Source organism: Echinops telfairi, unplaced genomic scaffold (genome assembly GCF_000313985.2).
Source record: "Echinops telfairi isolate 266 unplaced genomic scaffold, ASM31398v2 ScPeMD7_7475;HRSCAF=8513, whole genome shotgun sequence".
In the NCBI taxonomy this organism is placed as follows: Eukaryota; Metazoa; Chordata; class Mammalia; order Afrosoricida; family Tenrecidae; genus Echinops; species Echinops telfairi.
The window spans coordinates 404558-419433 of NW_022111379.1; the positions used below are offsets into that span (position 1 = coordinate 404558).

The 14876-nt window shown below is 40.2% G+C and overlaps 2 protein-coding genes across 2 annotated transcripts in view; both read right to left on the reverse strand.

The window, feature by feature from the left end:
* PDCD7 (programmed cell death 7) overlaps positions 1 to 213 on the reverse strand; it is a 21446-nt gene extending 21233 nt beyond the window's left edge. Inside the window, exon 1 of the mRNA XM_045285650.1 lies at positions 22 to 213. Within this exon, the coding sequence (XP_045141585.1) occupies positions 22 to 213 (192 nt within the window). The remainder of the gene's footprint in view (positions 1 to 21) is intronic.
* Positions 214 to 7855: 7642 nt separating this feature from the next.
* Positions 7856 to 14876, reverse strand: part of CLPX (caseinolytic mitochondrial matrix peptidase chaperone subunit X) — a 41360-nt gene continuing 34339 nt past the window's right edge. The window contains exons 8-11 of the mRNA XM_004711989.2: positions 12355 to 12654; positions 10522 to 10614; positions 9146 to 9252; positions 7856 to 8314 (exon numbers count right to left, since the gene is read on the reverse strand). Of these exons, the coding sequence (XP_004712046.1) occupies positions 8224 to 8314; positions 9146 to 9252; positions 10522 to 10614; positions 12355 to 12654 (591 nt within the window). The 3' untranslated portion in view covers positions 7856 to 8223. The remainder of the gene's footprint in view (positions 8315 to 9145; positions 9253 to 10521; positions 10615 to 12354; positions 12655 to 14876) is intronic.

A 14876-nucleotide genomic window follows, 5' to 3' on the forward strand; every position in this document is an offset into this window, starting at 1 on the left:
TCCGCCCCCGCCTCGGGGGGCTTCCCCGGGGGCCCGGGTCTCCAGAGGCATCGGGGGCTGGAGGAAGGGGGCGGAGGACCCCGAAAAGGGGCCGGGCCGCTGAGGAAGAGGCGGTGGGAAAGCTGAGGAGGGCAGCGGTGGCGGAGGACAGCCGAAGGGAGCGGGAGGCGGCGGGCCCGGACGACCCGGAGCGTAGAAGGGCGGCAGAGCCATGGTCACCACGGAAGAGCTCAATGACAGGAACCAGAGCGGTTTCTGGGGAGTCTTGCGGCCGGAAGTGACGTTATCACCACGCGCCCCGCCCCCAAGCTTGCTGGTAGTCGGGTTTCCATTTAATCTTTCCGTGCTAACCCTCCAGTGAAACTCAAGTCGATTCCCACTGGTAGGTGATCGTATGCAGTACTTCCAAGGCAGCAAAGCTTTACAGTAGCAGATAGAACCTCATCTTTCTCCTGCTGATGGGTTTGAACTGCTGACCTTTAAGGTTAGCCTTCTTTACTGTGTTTAGTAAGCACACCAGTACGGCGCTCGGAGAACAATGAAGGCTAAGAAAGTTTTTCTCCTTGTGGAGTTCACTGTCTAGTAAAGAAAATACATTAATCAAATAACCAAACATTTGTACATGTGCAGCTGTGACTAAAAGCACCAAAAAGAAACGAGGCAACAGAGCTTATGGGCAAAGTTGCCCTGAGGATTTGAGACTTCAGCTTAGCTTTGACGGGCAAGTAGGAGACTACTGTTAAGGGCTAGGAAGTATGCCTAGTAGTGGGGGGAGGGCTGGGTGGATAACACCTGTATGGATGGAGTAGAGAAGCCCGAGTTTATCCTGGGGAGGTGCACAAAGGGTACAGCGTTCAGATACCCATCCTACAAAAGGAGAATACTGAAGGGTTTTCACACAGGAAGGGGAGGAGAGGCCAGAATGCATGATTAGTTTTTAAATTTTTTAACTTTTAAAAGATACTGATTCGTATGCAGTCATGATTCTTTTACCTAGTCATCCCCCCAATACTAAAATCTTGCGAAACGAGTGCAATATAACAATATCGACGTTGTAGCCAAGATGCAGTACATTTTCTTGACTGCCAAGGTCCTGCTGTCCCATTGGGCTCAATGAACTACTGGGGCTTCATGAACGTTGCTCACTTTTGTTTTAATCATGTAATTGCTTCAATTCATGATCAATTGACAAACCTTTGTTTCCCTTTGTAAGTGAAAAATTAACCCATTGACCTGGGAAGGAGTCTGTTAAAACTCACAATACCTGCAGCTGAAATATCAATGAGCGCCTCCAAGCAGAGAACAATCTGAGAAACAGCCTGTTTAAGGTTTGACCACAGAAACTTGATTGCTCCAGAAGACCCCTCCGCAGGTTATGAGCTTTCCCAATTGCTTTCTTTCTTGATCTAAAAGAAACCTATAAAATAACTCTTACACTGTTGCTCAGAGTGGCAGTTCTTTTGTTGAACTTGGTCCCCTTGATCTCCTTGAACATTGATATTGGAAACTCTTGCTTTTTCCTTTGTGCCTGTCTTGTGATGAAAATCCCTTATTGAGCTCTTACAACGACACTCACTTCACTTGTCTGTCTCCTTGGGTGCCTTCAAAAAAAGGTCCAATCAAAGCAGTGGTTTCTTGAGGCTATCTGCTGGGCAAGTTAAATTCAAGGCAGAGGTCAGTTCAGGTTACGGCAAGTCTTTCTTGGGGTTCCAAAGGGGTAATATTGACAGCTTTTCTAGAACATAGGAAAATCATGGAGACTTATTATGAATAAATTTGTCAAAAATGGAAAACCACATTGGTGAGAAAATGTTTTTTCCCATCATGTCAATGTACCTGGCTTCTTTGAGGGTAAAAAAAGCTGTCCTGTGAGAATTTCACTGGGAAACCTTACCCTCCCTATCTATCCTCCAGCCCTGATATTTCCTATTCACCTTTTCTTCTGAAAACTCTGATTATTAAAAAGGAACAATTTGAAGACCTGAAGGATGCTCAAACTGCTATTTTGGCAGGATATAAACTGAAATGCTGAGAGCCCCAAAGGATTCGAGAAATGAGAACACTGCCTTCCAAAGTACATGCACCTTAATGGAGGGCATAGCAACAAACTATAGCCTCATTATTTTCCTATTTTTGTTTAGTAAAAGTGTGATTTTGTACCAATCCTTTCTGACTTGCCCACATATATCTTCAGTGAAATGTCTTTTGCCCTCAAAAAAAAAAACCCTGTTGTTTTGAGAGTTCTTTATACTCATATAGTTGTTAGGTTTATTGCGCCAACTAGGACAATAGGAACAGGTGGTTGGAGCCTAGTCAGGTCGTAGCTTGATTGAAGTATGACAGAAATAGAGACAGCCAGCATCCCATTCCTGCTTGCTCCCTTGTGATCGGACTTGCTCTCTGCCTCAACCTGTGTGCTACAGTACCTGTGGACTACCCCAATCTGTGGATCATGTAGCTAGAGCTTGAGGCTCCTTCGAGACCTGCTTCGCCATGCTGCTGGTGCGTACATTGCTTGAGCTTGAGGCTGGTCAATTAGCTGTTATATTCCTTCTCACAGTATAAACCTATCATTCATGTATATATATAGATAATATATATAAAATAATAAATGTCCTAGTTTTCTCTAGAGAACCCCGGCTAACATAGTAGGCCTTTGGTATATGGTTTACAAATATTCTCTCCTTGACTTTCATCCTATTATTTAGACTTTTTGAGTAAAAATCCTCAATTTTATGAATTCGTTTGTCAATTTTTCCTTTTTAAAAAAAATCATTTTATTAGGGGCTCATACAACTCTTATCACAATCCATAATACATACATCAATTGTGTAAAGCACATTTGTACATCCATTGCCTTCATCATTCTCAAAACATTTCCTCTTCACTTAAGCCCCCAGCATTTGGCCCTCATTTTTCCCCTCCCTCATGAGCCCTTGATAATTTATAAATTGTTATTTTGTCATATCTTGCCCTGTCCGACGTCTCCCTTCACCCACTTTTTGGTTGTCCGTCCCCCAGGGAGGTCACATATAGTTCCTTGTAATCGGTTCCCTCTTTCCAACCCACTCTCCCTCTACCCTCCCATTATCGCCACTCAAACCACTGGTCCTGAAGGGATCATCCGCCCTAGATTCCCTGTATTTCCAGTTCCTATCTGTACCAGTGTGCATCCTCTGGTCTAGCCAGACTTGCAAGGTAGAATTCGGATCATGATAGTGGGGGCAGGGAGGAAGCATTTAAGACCTAGAGGAAAGTTGTATTTTTCATCGTTGCTACATCGCACCGACTGGCTTGTCTCCTCCCCGAGACCCCTCTGCAAGGGGATATCCAGTGGTCTACTAATGGGCTTTGGGTCTCTGCTCCGCACTCCCCCCATCATTCACTATGGTAAGATTTTCTGTTCTGATGATTCCTTATACCTGATCCCTTCGACACCTCGTGATCGCATAGGCTGGTGTGCTTCTTCCATGTGGGCTTGTTGCTTCTGAGCTTGATGGCCGCTTGATTACCTTCAAGCCTTTAAGACCCCAGGCGCTATACTTTTTGATAGCCGGGCACCATCAGCTTTCTTTGCCACATTTGCTTATGCACCCATTTGTCTTCAGTGATTCCCTTCGACACCTCGTGATCACACAGGCTGTTATGTTCTTCCATGTGGGCTTTGTTGCTTCTGAGCTAGATGGCTACTTGCTTACCTTCAAGCTTTTAAGACCCCAGGCGCTGTATCTTTTGATAGCCGGGCACCATCAGCTTTCTTCACATTTGCTTATTCACCCGCTTTGTCTTTAGCAGTTGTCGGGAAGGTGAGTATCATAGAATGCCAATTTAATAGAAGAAAGTATTCTTGCATCGAGGGAGTACTTGAGTGGAGGCCCAATGTCCTTCTGCTACCTTAATACTAAACCTATAAATATAGGCACATAGATCTACTTAATTTTTTCTTTTATGAATCATACTTTTGGTGTCTAAGAGCTCTGCCTAGTCCTCGATCAGGAAGACTTCCTCATGGTTTTCTTAGCTTTGTAGGTTTACATTTAAACCTATAATTCAAACTAAGCTAATTTTTCATTTTTACATTAAGGTGTGAGGCTTAGGTAAAGGTATAACCAAGAACTTGTTGCCATGGCGTTGATTGGCTCCTATCAATCCTGTACAAAACTCCCCCTAAGGCTTCTAGACTGTAGTAAATCTTTACAGCAGGCTTTTTCCTGTGGAGCAGCTAGTGGGTTCAAAATGACCTTTCAGTTATGAGTTGAGTGCTTAATCATTGCACCATCAGGTCACACACATCGTTTTTAATAAACGTTGAATGAATGGAGCATGAAATGGAACATATTCATCCAGATTTACTTTGCTCCAAGAGTAACAGTACTTTGAAATTCAGAAACTTTAGCATGTGATGCTGGCACAATTGGTGCTCCATTGCTCCTCCACCCCACAAAAAAAGGACCTGGAATTAAGTCACACCTCATATGATAAACAAGCAATAATGGGCATGTACAAAGTACTTGCTCTGCGTCACTCTATTATACATTCACTTACTGAAACTACAACTGTGGGGAAATGCACATCAGGTCCAGCTACTACTTGACTCCCACGTGGAACTAACAAGTGTTGGTGAGGATATGGAGAAGACAGAATGCTCCCCGCACGGCTGGTCCACTTGAAAAATGGTGCAGCCACTGAAGAGAAGTTTGTTGGGTCCTCAGAAAATTAAATACAGAAGCACCATTTCAGTCAGCAGCTCCACCCCTAGTTACAGATCCAAAAGAACGGGAAGCAGGATGAAGAGAAAGTTCTAAAACTGATTGTGGTGATGACTGTACAACTCTTCAGGAAGTGAATGAACAATTGAATTGTATGATATGCAAGTCACATGCAAAAAAAACTGAAAGCAAGGACTAACTACTTAAAGACTCTAGTGGTCATTACGGCGTGACTCATAATAATCAAAAAGGTGGAATCGACCCAAGAGCCTATCAACAGATGGATACACAAAATATGGTATATACCGGGGACTTTAAAATGTTTCTGAAAACATGGAAAAGATAATGAAAAATTTCTACACATTTTGTGAAACCCCACATATGTAATAGGAGCTGCGGTAACCCAATGGTTAGGGCTTGGCTGCTCAGGGGTTCAAACCCACCAGCCATTCCTTGGGAGAAAGGTAAGTCAGTCTGATTCTCTTAAGATTTACAGACGTGGAAATCCTAGGGGGGCAGCTCAACACTGTCCTAGAGGGTTGCTATGAGCTGGAATCAGTTCAACAGCATACAACATACACAATGGAATATCACGCTACACAAAGCAGTGTGGTGCTAATACATGCTATGACATAGGGTCAACTCTGAAACTATTATGAAGTGAAATAAGTCACAAAATGACAAATATTATAAGATCTAAGACTCCATCTATATGAAGTATCTAGAACAGGCAAATATAGAAACAAAGATTCACAATGATCAAGGGCTAGGAGGAAGGCACAGGGATTACTGCCTAATTGGTATTCAGGATGATGAGAGGGGACAGTAAGATCCTGGGAATGAGTTTTGGCAAGAGGGACCTTCTAGTACTGACAGGTACAAGAAAGTGTGGGTGCTGAGGCAGATTTCTAGATCTGATCGTTGGAAGATGATTCCATCTAATGGTTTCTCAATAAAATACGAAACAAGGTCTTCTATTGGGTGGGGAGAATTCACAAGAGGGCTTCAAAACATCCGTGGAAAATTCCATGAACTTAGTCCTGTGTGTTCCATGAAAAATTCTGAAGCCCCTCATATTAAATGATCATTTCATAACAGAAATAGGACGTTGTAGTTGTTTCCTTCTTCTCAACTCCTGAACCGCCCTCAGCTGTTTCACACTCTTCAGATTTCAATTTAATTCTCAGTATTCTTTCCTGGCAAATTCAGGCTAGTTCTTCCAGACCTATCTGTGCCACCAGCTGGTGCCTCGACTCCTGGTACATCTCAGCTCCATTATCACAATGCACTGATGTTCACGGTTGATTTCCCTGCTAGGCTCCTACAGTTCTTAAAAAGTTCACTCTGTGTTCCCTAGAGTTGGGTTGTAAGTGGAACATTTCAGTAAGGATTGTCAACAAATAGTTTGCATAGTTTAACAAGAATACTTCTTGTTTGTGGATCTATAACCTAGGAGAACGTACTAGATGGACACAAAAGTGCTAAGATTGAACCCATCCCTGGACTACAGCAGCTCATCTGACAGACACCTGTGCCCTCGAAAGCGGTCCTGCTGGCCGAGTGCCCCTGCAGCCCTGCATTATGGACATGCCAGCCCGCACACTTCCACTGAGTCCTCCTCTGTTATTCAAATGCCAAAACACCAGCATCCAGATACAAACTTTACCTATAGTCAACTGTTTTTTACTTAAAAACATAGATTATGCTTTGTTAACAACTTCCAAAACAAATTTTAAGTTGCTGTGACTAAAATGTCTCCCAGTTCATTTCTGGAAAATTATTCTTTTAGAAGCAACTCAAAGTTTCACTCTACAAAAAGGAAAATAATGTTATAAGAGAAAGATAATGAGCAAAGTTATAATCTCAGAGACTTCTTAAAAAGAACTTTAACCACTGCTGTGGAGACACAAGTAGCTTTGGTGTGGCAGAGGTTGCTAACAGGTCAGCAATCAAATCCACCAGCCAGTCGATGAGAAAAAGCTGTATAAAGATCTACAGCCTTGGAAACCCCATGGGGCAGGTCTGCTCTGTCCTACAGGGTCGATCTGAGTTACCATTTGACTCGACAGCAGTTAAGTTTGGGTTTTGAGGGTGGCTAAGGATACTTGTTTCTGTCTCATACTACAGTTACCAGGCTTACATACACTGCAAAGTTCTTGTATCGTCTCCCATCCCTTTTGTTGCACCAAAGAAAGCCTAACTCCTCATTAACAGGATTAAAGTTTGCTAATAGTTTAAAGTTCTTTTCTTAAGAAAAAGGGAACTCAAGAGCCAATATGAAAACAAATATGTAAATGCACTCAGATTTAACTATTTCAAATGAGGCTGAACTAGATTAATAGAAACATAACATTATGGAAAGAAAAAAAAATTAAGGTACCCAAATATTTTAATGTTTATGGATCAAATGATATAATTTTCATTTTTTAAATCCCCATATTATATACCCCCTAAATTTTAGTTTTGCTATATAGTTAAGGTTAGTAGCTTACATTTTTGTGTAAACATTTACTTCTGTTGATAGCACAACAGATTTTTCTTTAATGTTCTATGAAACCAAAAAATTAGACAAATATCCAGGATCAAAAAACAAACAAAAAAAACCAGATGCATACTAGCTCAGTGTTTTTTGGTAATACACAAATTTAGGATATTCCCTTTAGTTCAGCTCATGGCTGTTACTAGAATGATACTGCATGCTATTTAGAAAATTCGATGTATAGTCTTTTTCTGAAGATTTTAAGCCAGACTTCAAATTCATCTATTCACTGATGCTAATATAGATCAAAGATCTATTTATCTATATAGATATGAATTTAGGTACCTGATATGTCTGATACATCCATCTATCTAGATACCTGATCTAGATAGGTACCTCTATGTGTATGTCTCTATGGAGATATGCGTCTGGATCGGGAAGACAGAGGCCTCTTTCACAGCTCTGACTGGGAAGCTGGCGTCATGCACTAGCAGAGAAGACGGAAATCAAACTAAAAGTAAAGCACAGTATGGTTCTTCAGGGTTCTTTCTCCACGAAATTTTACCTATTTGAAAATGACATGTTCTGATATTTTTAATTAATAAAATTATTTTATTTTAAGGTCACAAATGTGGGTGGAAAAAGGTTAAAGAACAGGACCTCAATCTTCAATTTTAAAGAATTTATTTTCCCATTTGTAGAGTAACATTATTGTAAAATCCAGTTATTGCAACACCTGTGCTGCTTAAAAGAATTCCTAGGAATTTTGTGAAAGTGTATTTTCAAAAAAACAGAACCAAGATACTGTACATTTTTATCTCTGAACATTGTATTATTAAAGTCCACATAATGTCCTCTGTGTATAAATCAATGTGATGTTACAATATAATACATGATCTGATTCTTATCCTAAAGGCTTCTGACCATGTATGATATCGAAGACAGATCCAATTCCTTTAATGTCAGACTACAGAGACAGTCAGGATCCCGAACCAAAGGAGGCAAGCTTTATATACAGGAGAGGAGTCTGGCAGCTCAGCTGTTTGCAGCATCGGCTTGGCGGGGCCATCCTTCTTCCTCCACTCCCGAGTCATAGTCCTCGTCAGAGGCCTCCTTTGCTGGAGCCCTGCAGGACAAAGCCACCAGTTAGTTCTGTGCAATAAAAACGGAGGATGACAAGACAAACCTATATTAGACCAAAGAGACGACAGCTACTTCACAGAACGGATGAGCGGGCTGGGGGCAGGGAGACAAAGTGAACAGAAGAAGTGAAACAACTGAACCAGAACAAGAATGTGGACACAATGAGGAATTCAGCCACTATCACGATCATGAGGTTTAGAAATTATAGAATGGAAGCTGGGTTTGCTGTATTTTAACAACAAATTAAATTGAGGAAAAAATAAAATTTGTAGACTCAAAAATGTAAATTAATCCACTAATCTTGAAAAGCCACAAAATTAAAAACTAGTAAGAACACTTTTAAATGTTCACATTACTTAGTGGTAAAATAAGAGACCCCATAACCCAGGATTTAAAATTTTCCACATTTTCCCTTAAAAATTCAATATTGAAATAAATGGATGAGACTTCAAATGAGAAGGCTTGAAAAAAAATCTATTTATTCAGGAGGTAAGGTAGAATCTGTTTCTTCAAGTCAATTGCTGGACAACTGACAGATCTTTATGGGAAAACCTGACTTCTGGCCAAATTCAACCAGAGTCAAATTATGATTCAGTCCACCACAATTCCTTTTTAAAGATGTCTGTCTTAAAAAAAAAAAGAAGATGTCTGTCTCTTTTAAGTAAATAAGGCTGTTTAAAACCAAGTAAAAATTTAAGAGAGTATCGTTTCTCTTACAAAGATTTTCATACAATTTGGGTAACAGAACAAGCTGACGCAGTAAGGAGTGATTTGGAGGAGTTAGATCTGATCCAGCGTGACAAGAATTCTTTACCGGATATATCCCGGTTCCTTTTTGCCTTCGACTACTTCTTTGTCAACCTCCACACATACAATGTCAGAATTGGGGACTTCAAACATGGGTTCTAGTAACAGCTTTTCCTAAAAAAACACAAAGCAACGAATTATATGGAAAACTGGAGTTACACAGAATATACTTGTACAGGCCACCAACTGAATCCATTCATTCAACAGACAGTATTGAGTCCCTATTATAGACCAGGAAATGGATGTTAAATGTAAACGTACTTGTCCTCTTTACAGTCAAAAGGCTTTTAACTAAATTCTGAGAGAAGTCCTTCTGTACGGCAAAGCTATTTCTCTTCAGTTCCGCCTCATCTGGTCAACAGGCACATAAGATTCGCAGGTTCCGCAGAAGCGTCACCAGTTTAGGACAGAGCAGACCACCTGGTAATCCCTACTTTGAAAACCAACCCCAAGTTGGTTCTGCTGAGGTGCTCAGTTTCACACTGAGACTTCAAATGAGCACCTGCCCTAGGTGCTGCAGTAGATCTAAAGTTGTTTATTAAGAAAATGAGCTTTTCCTATAGGTATCGGCTGGATTAGATTCTACCCAAAGGGAAATACTGGTTGAGTACCTCATATTTCCTACAAGTGTCAACTATATCACCTCCCCTTCTAGTTTGCATGCTTATAAATCTGTCCTCAACCAGTAACTCCAAAGTCCAGATCCTCATCACTGAGTATAATCTCAAGATGTCTAAGCACAGAAACCCTTAAAAGGGAGCAGGAACATGTGTTTGCTTTGGGGCAGGTAGGCAAACAATGACCAGCCCACAGTACATCCGAGTCTGGGGACAAGGAAGAGAACTTTGAGGAGGAGAGTAGGTGGTGAGTGGCAGGAATATAGGCTGTGTTCTTAGGATTTGTAACAGAATGACAATCAGTGTGTTTACACCACGCTGAAGAATATTATGGGTAAAATGTCAAGGCATCTGCAACGTACTTGCAGGTAAATACACAAAACGGGGTTTCCAAGAGGCTGAGAAGGGGCTCTCTGTAAGCCACTGTCAAAAGGCCTATGAATATTTTCCTAAAATTGATCTTCCAATAATTGGTTTTCTCTATTTCATTAATTGTATTATGCCTCCAATAGTAGAAAACATTTTAAAGTTTCTTTTTAGAAAGAAGCAAAATTACATAATTACTGTGACAAATCCAAAACTAAACACCCCCCCAACCCCTCACCGCCCCGCCCCCCTCAGCACAAAATCCAGGTCAATTTTCTGGATTTTGTGCTGGATTTTAAGCCGCAAAACAGCGGCTTAAAAATCCCCAAGTTAAAAAAAAAAAAATCCCCAAGTTCAGGCCAGGAATTAACTGAATTTTTGTACACAAATGCCAACTTACCATTATGGACCGAAGACCTCTTGCGCCAGTTTTTCGTTCTAGCGCCAATCTGGCTATGGCTTTCAAAGCACCCTCAGTAACATTCAGTTCACACTATAAATATAGTCAAAACAAATGAGAGCTTAATCCTTGATATTTTCCTATTATAATCATGGGATATTTGATTAATGCTAACTATCACCATTACTGAGGATGCCTGGTGACACAGTGGGTTAAACACTGGACTATTAAAAAAAACCAAAAAAACACTGGACTATTAACCACAGTAGCAACATCGAAGCCGATGGTTCAAACTCACCAACCACTCTGTGGGAGAAAGATGAGGCTGTTTATCGCCTTACAGACTTAGAGTCTAAGAAACCCTATGCAATCCTGCTGTGTCCTACAGGGTCGTTATGGACTGGAATTGACTTCATAGGAGGGGAATGTTAAACTAAATGTTAACTGAATGTTAAACAGAATGTTAAAACTAAAAAGGACCAAAACGTTGACTTTATAGATAAAGAAATAATTAACTCACTGACTGAGGGTTAAGGACACTTAGTAACCCTTGGAAACACATGCAGGGTCAGAATCTATGTCTTGACTGACTCCGGTTCCATGAAGATTGCAGGATCATGTAGACTTTTTTACTTTCCTGCTAGAAAAGCTTCATTGGGTCCCTATATCTAAATTTTCCAGAGGCTTAGTAACCCTCTCATCCTAAAGCACAGAGGGACAACTTCAGACAAGTCTCTCTAAAGTATCACTAATCTTTAAGTAGTAAAGCTAAAATTATTGAGACTATAAAACCGCAGACACATCAAAATGCTTTGAAACATCAGGTTTCACAACAGTCTAGTATTAATAACTTTTGGTATTAATTTCTGCCTCCAGAAAATAATGCAATTTAAGTGAGGTGATTATTCTCACAGCACCTGAGAACTTTAAGAAGGCACCTTTCCTATCGCCCTATAGAATATCAGTATTAGGCATCATAAGTTTTACGCTTAGCACTTTCAGAGGTTTTGATTGCCATCAACTTCCCAGGACTTTATTTATATTTACTGATTTTTTTAAATTGAATTTCTATGTGCTTACATATTAGTGATCAGATGATAAATTCGGCACCATTTTTGCCCTCAAATAAAGAGGTGCTGACAGAGTAGCAAACTAGTATGTACAGCACAGTGAATGCCCCTTGGTACTAAGGTAATACAAAATTGGGGCATCTGAAGGATTTTACGCAAAGGATTAAGAGTATTAGCTTTATGTTTACTTATTCAATATATAGTTATTTAAGAACTTAGTATTTATTTGCTGGGCACTTTGCCAGTAATTTAAAAATTATCCAGTTGAGAAACCAAGTAGAAGAATGATATGTTGGTAGTGGTAATCAGATAGATTTGAGACAGGGCGACCAATTAAGAATCAAATGGATAGGCCCAGACAATGAATGACTGGAGACTGATTTAGAGACACTAAGTTAACAAGGCCCTACCTTTTGAGAGCTGACTGAAAGTGTGCACTAGAGTGACCTGCAGAGGTCTGGATGCAGAGAAGTAGAAGTAGGAGCGAATAAAACTTACACATAATATGCATACAAAAGGCTTCAAGAAGGTAAAGGAAAAACTGAAAGATAACCTTTTTGAAGGTCCCTCATCTATTACACCCTCAGGCTTTAGACCACAACAACCAAGTGAAGTAGGAAGAAACAAGACCAATGCCTCAGTGTCTACATCCAGTAGGCTGGTATTCCAGGTGAACGCAATTTAAAAGAAATTTATTATACTAAGTAGTTCAAAACTTCAATAGCAAGAGAAACACCAATTAATTATGAGACACAAATCTCACCTTATCCATGCTGAATAAGGCCTGGTATTGAGGAATAACAGCGTTGCGCGGCTCAGTGAGGATTTGTACAAGCGTCTTCTCGTCCAGGCTATGCAAAGGAACCACCACAGGTAACCGTCCCACAAACTCGGGAATCATGCCAAATTCAATGAGATCTCTGGCTTCCACATGACGCAGTAACCTATCTTTTTCCTCAATGTCTTGATGAGTGTTTGATTCCCCACTTCGATTAGCAAGATCTGCAGCAGCTGCAGCCCTTCTGCCTTTCCCCAGATTAGATGGTGTTCCAAATCCAAGATACTGCCAAAGAAATGCCACATTACAATGAAATTACAGGTTGGTGTTCAAACGAGCATATAAAATACAGATAGGATACAGTAAAACAGAAATTTTGTAATAAAGCCTATTTAGGAAACATGTTTCAGATGCTCTGCAATGCAGTTAGGAAGTTTTGGGGTTTTAAGTAACTTTTTTTAAAAATCGTTTTATTGGGGGCTCATACAACTCTTATCACAATCCATACACACATCAATTGTGTAAAGCACATTTGTACATTCGTTGCCCTCATCATTCTCAAAACATTTGCTCTCCACTTAAGCCCTTGGCATCAGCTCATTGTTCCCCCTCCCTAATGAACCCATGACAATTTATAAATTTATTTTGTCATTAAATAACTTTTATAAAAGTGAAAATGCCATGCACACTAGCTTAAATGACAAAAATAGGAAAATCTTAACTAGTGTTAATGAGCCACATTAGCTCTCCGCTGAAGCAGAAGAAACATACTAGAGAAATTGCTCCCAACTGTTTGTTCAGGCAAAGGACAGCAGTAATTACCAAATCAAAAGAAAAGATAAGAGCCCGCAACACAGGGGAATCCAGGATAGATAAATGCCTCAGGAGAGCAGAGATACCAGGAGGAGGGGGGGGGGGGAGAAAGGGGAAATTGATGACAAGGATCAATCTAGAACTCCCTCCAAGGGGGACGAATAATGGAAAAGTTATTCGGAGGACGATGTAAGATACGGAAATAATAATCTAATAATCTATAATTTATCAAGGATTTGTGAGGGAGGGGGAAGAAATGGGGAGCTGATCAAGTGGGAAGAGAAAGCTTTGAAAACAATGATGGCTTGACACACTGGATGAATATATGGATTGTGGTAAGAGATGTAAGAGCGCCCAATAAAAGTAGTTTTAAAAAAAAAAGGCATATCTAGTTTAGAAGCAGATTAAAATTCTAATTCGGCAGTACAGTCTTTTCATAAGACAAGGGGAATGTAAAGGACAAAAGATACACATTTAGTTAATAAAATGAACCTATGGGAATGGGTTAACAAGGAATGAAGAAAAAGTTTTATTTTTATTTTTTTGTTTCTCTCCGGATTATAACAACGTGAATCTATATTCTAATACTTGTACTACAGAATAAGAATATATTTACATGTGCCATGAAACATGCATGCAGTTCTCAAGTCTTTCATTTCAAATCTTCTCAATTTGTATTACTAGAAACGATCATTACTGTTGAGCTAATTTAGTGGGGACTAAGTATATGCCAGGCACTGCACTAAGTACTTCACATGCGTATCTCCATGTAACCTTTGCAATGACCTTGTGAAAGAGTGCTTGTGGAACAAGCAGCATTCTAAGACAATCATCCACAAGTGTCTCAAGTCACAGCTAAGCACTCAATTGAAATTAGGATTAGGGTTACTTATATCAATGTATATTAGAGTAAGTTAGCATTCAGGCAGGATATGTAACGTTGACATTCAGCAAGAATGTTAATGTTGCTGCAAAGGTTGAGTAAGCTGTATGGCTCTTGCTTCAGTCAACAAAAAAGCACTACACAAGCATTGTCAGAAAGTTGAATTCTGACATGCCATACAGTCCATGATATCTAAGAAGGCAGTCTATGTTAAAGTCTATTCCCCAGATTCCTTAAGCTGTGTACCAAAATAGTGCATTAGAAAGCAACACACCTGCGGTGGGAGGGTGGGCTGGAAAAGGGGAACCAATTACAAGGATCTACATATAACCTCCTCTCTGGGGAATGGACAACAGAAAAGTGGGTGAAGGGAGATGTCAGACAATGTAAGACATGACAAAATAATAATTTATAAATTGTCAAGGGCTCATGAAGGAGGGGGGAGCAGGGAGAGAGGGGAAAAAATGAGCTGATGCCAAGGGCTTAAGTGGAGAGCAAATGTTTTGAGAATGATGAGGGCAACGAATGTACAAATGTGCTTTACACAACTGATGTATGTACAGATTGTGATAAGAATTGTATGAGCCCTAATAAAATGATTTTTTTTTTAAAGAAAGCAACACACCTGGCATTCAATAACTTAAATATTTATTAAGCATTTATTTTGTTCCGGGCACTGGGCTAAACACTGGAGTTACAAGTCTGCTGGTAGTCCTTACTTTGAAGGGGTTTATTTAGAGCATACGTTCCTAAACCTATTTAGCCCACTGTCTCCTTTTCAGGAAAATAATTATTCAGCTTCACCACCACC